Source organism: Monoraphidium neglectum, assembly GCF_000611645.1.
Source record: "Monoraphidium neglectum strain SAG 48.87 unplaced genomic scaffold scaffold06421, whole genome shotgun sequence".
Classification (NCBI taxonomy): Eukaryota; Viridiplantae; Chlorophyta; class Chlorophyceae; order Sphaeropleales; family Selenastraceae; genus Monoraphidium; species Monoraphidium neglectum.
Window position 1 is genome coordinate 1 of NW_014007219.1, and position 2,252 is coordinate 2,252.

At 72.6% G+C, this 2,252-nt stretch overlaps 2 protein-coding genes across 2 annotated transcripts; one reads left to right on the forward strand and one right to left on the reverse strand.

Moving 5' to 3' along the window:
* Positions 1-234: 234 nt before the first annotated feature.
* Positions 235-939, forward strand: MNEG_16489 (hypothetical protein; the record flags this gene model as incomplete). The annotated part of the gene is made up of 1 exon (XM_014035040.1): positions 235-939. One exon carries the CDS (start codon positions 235-237, stop codon positions 937-939), a length of 705 nt encoding a protein of 234 aa, XP_013890494.1.
* A 1,051-nt stretch (positions 940-1,990) lies between these two features.
* MNEG_16490 (hypothetical protein) lies at positions 1,991-2,230 on the reverse strand (the record flags this gene model as incomplete). The annotated part of the gene is made up of 1 exon (XM_014035041.1): positions 1,991-2,230. A coding segment is annotated over one exon (240 nt), but the record flags the coding sequence as incomplete, so codon positions are not given.
* Positions 2,231-2,252: the final 22 nt, after the last annotated feature.

The following is a 2,252-nucleotide window of genomic DNA, read 5'->3' on the forward strand; positions in this document are numbered from 1 at the left end:
GCGGCGTTCCTCGCGTCGCCCGGCCGCACGCCGCGCGCGCACCTGGCCGGGCCGCCCAACGCGCCGGCCACCACCCCCACCCTCGCCGCTACGCCTGCGCCCGGCGCGCGGCGCCCCCCGCCTGCCTTTGGCTACGCCGTGGCCGCGGCGGCGCCCAGCCCGCTGGGGCGGCACGAGCCGCCGCCGTGGCCGCAGCTGCGGCGGCGCAGCCCCGAGCGGCAGCACCTGAGCCCGATGCAGGCCTACGCCGGCGCGGCGGGGGCCCCGAGGCAGCCAGGCCACAGCGGCGTGCCGCCCGCGGTGACCGCCGCGCCCCCTACCGGCCACACGGCCGCGGGTGACTACAGGACACCTGTGCGCTCAACAGCTACCGCGCCCGAGCGGACGCCGCTGCGGCCGGCGCACGCGCCGCAGCAGCCGGGCGGCGGGGTGGGGGGCGGCGGCGGCGGCGGGTCCCCTGTGACAGCGGCGCTCGCGGCTGCGCGGGGGCCAGCCGCCATCCCTGTGAGGTTCTTCCCTCCCTCGGCGAAGAAGGCGGCAGAGCGCGCCGCGCGCCGCGAGGCGCAGCGGGAGGTATGGGGCACGTGGCTGCCGTCGGCCGCCGGCGGCGGCGGCGGGGCGGCCGACTCGCAGCGGGGCGGCGGGGCGGGGCCCGGCGACGGCGTGGCTGCCAGGGCGTTGGCGGCTGCGGCGCCCTCCCAGGATCTGAGCGAAGCTCAGGCGGAGCGCGCCCCCGAGCAGCAGGAGCAGCAGGAGGAGCGCCGAGGCCGCGAGGGGCCGGCGTCCCAGCTCGGCAGCGCCGGCGCGGCGTGGCCGCGTGGCGCGAGCCCGCCGCGGGCGGTCGCCGAGGACGGCAGGCTGCAGCGCAGGGCGGGCGGGCGCGGGGCGCGCGGGCAGCCGGAGATGCTGCGGCGCTTCCTCATGTCGGACGACGCCTGAGAGAAGGGCGCCCTGCTGGCGCCGACGCATGCTGCCATCGGTCCAACGATGCCTGCCGTTTCCCCACGCCTGTTTGTCTGTCCCTGTGGCTGGTGATTGCCAATTGTAAGGCTATGCTTGCTGGTTGGGGCGAAATTGAACCGACACACTCTCAAAAATCACACGAAGTGCAGCGCAGACAGCAATCCAGAGTCCTTCCAATTGTGACGCCTTGTGGCTGGACAGCACGTCGGCCTGGTTCTTCAACGGCTTGGTAGGGAGCAAGAGAGGCGCTGCTTACACACGAGAGGGCGCAGGGCCCAGGGCCGCAGGGCCCCCTTTTGCACAACAGTGAAGAGCGGGGCAGGGCCTGTCACAGCCTGCTCCGCTGGATTCCGTTTGCATTGCGGCTGTCACTGCCGCAGCTTGGTCCCAATGACACATGCACCACATGCCCAACGCGAGAATGAAACCTGACTTGTTTGCCAGCAGAGTAAACAGTCCATGAAACCGCTGCCGAGATGAGGGCGACGCCATCGTGGCTTGCGGCGACGCCCTCGCGGCTTGCAAAAGTGCAAGACTGGCAGCCAGCTTGGTGGCGCCCAGGGGGGGTGGGGCGCCCGCCAAAGCAGGGGTGTGTTGGCGAGGAGGGGAAGGGGGATGGCTGCGCATCCAAGGGTCAACCCACCAGCAGCTGCGCCCCATCGCGAGTGCGCCATTAAACACAAGACTGCGGCGTGCACTCGCGACCGGGGCAACTACGCAGCACAAAGCCATCTGAAAGGAACGAAACAAGCGCGTTTGAAAGACAAGGAGGGCCAGGGCCAGCCGGTCGCAGCGGAGCCACGGCTGGGCCCTCCCTTTGAGGTGCAGATGCTTTGCCCTGAGCGGAGGCCAGGGCTAAATCCTGCCTGGGGGTGTGCCACCCACATGGGGGGCACCTAAAAAACGACGTGAGCCGCGCGTGTCGCGGCGCGGCGGTGGGGCGCACCCCTGGTGCACCTCGACGAATGGGAGGGCGCACGTCTCCGCCAAAGAAAGGGCAGCTGAAACGGGGATCGACCCAGGGACCTCACGATCCGAGGCCGTCCCCCGCACGGCCGTTCTCCAGCTCAGTGGCACTGTCCGCCAGGTCAGATGGCGGCCCCCGGCCCTCAGTGGACGCCGCGTCACACGCGTCCCTGCCGTCGCCAGCGTCGCCGCCGCCGGCGCCGGCGCCGCGCGAGCGCCGCGCGCGCGCCGCGGCGAGCGCCTGCTGCTGCTTCTGGCGCAGCAGCGCCGCGAAGCTGTCCTCGCGTGGGGACGCGCGCGGCTCGGCGTCGGGAGCGTCGCCG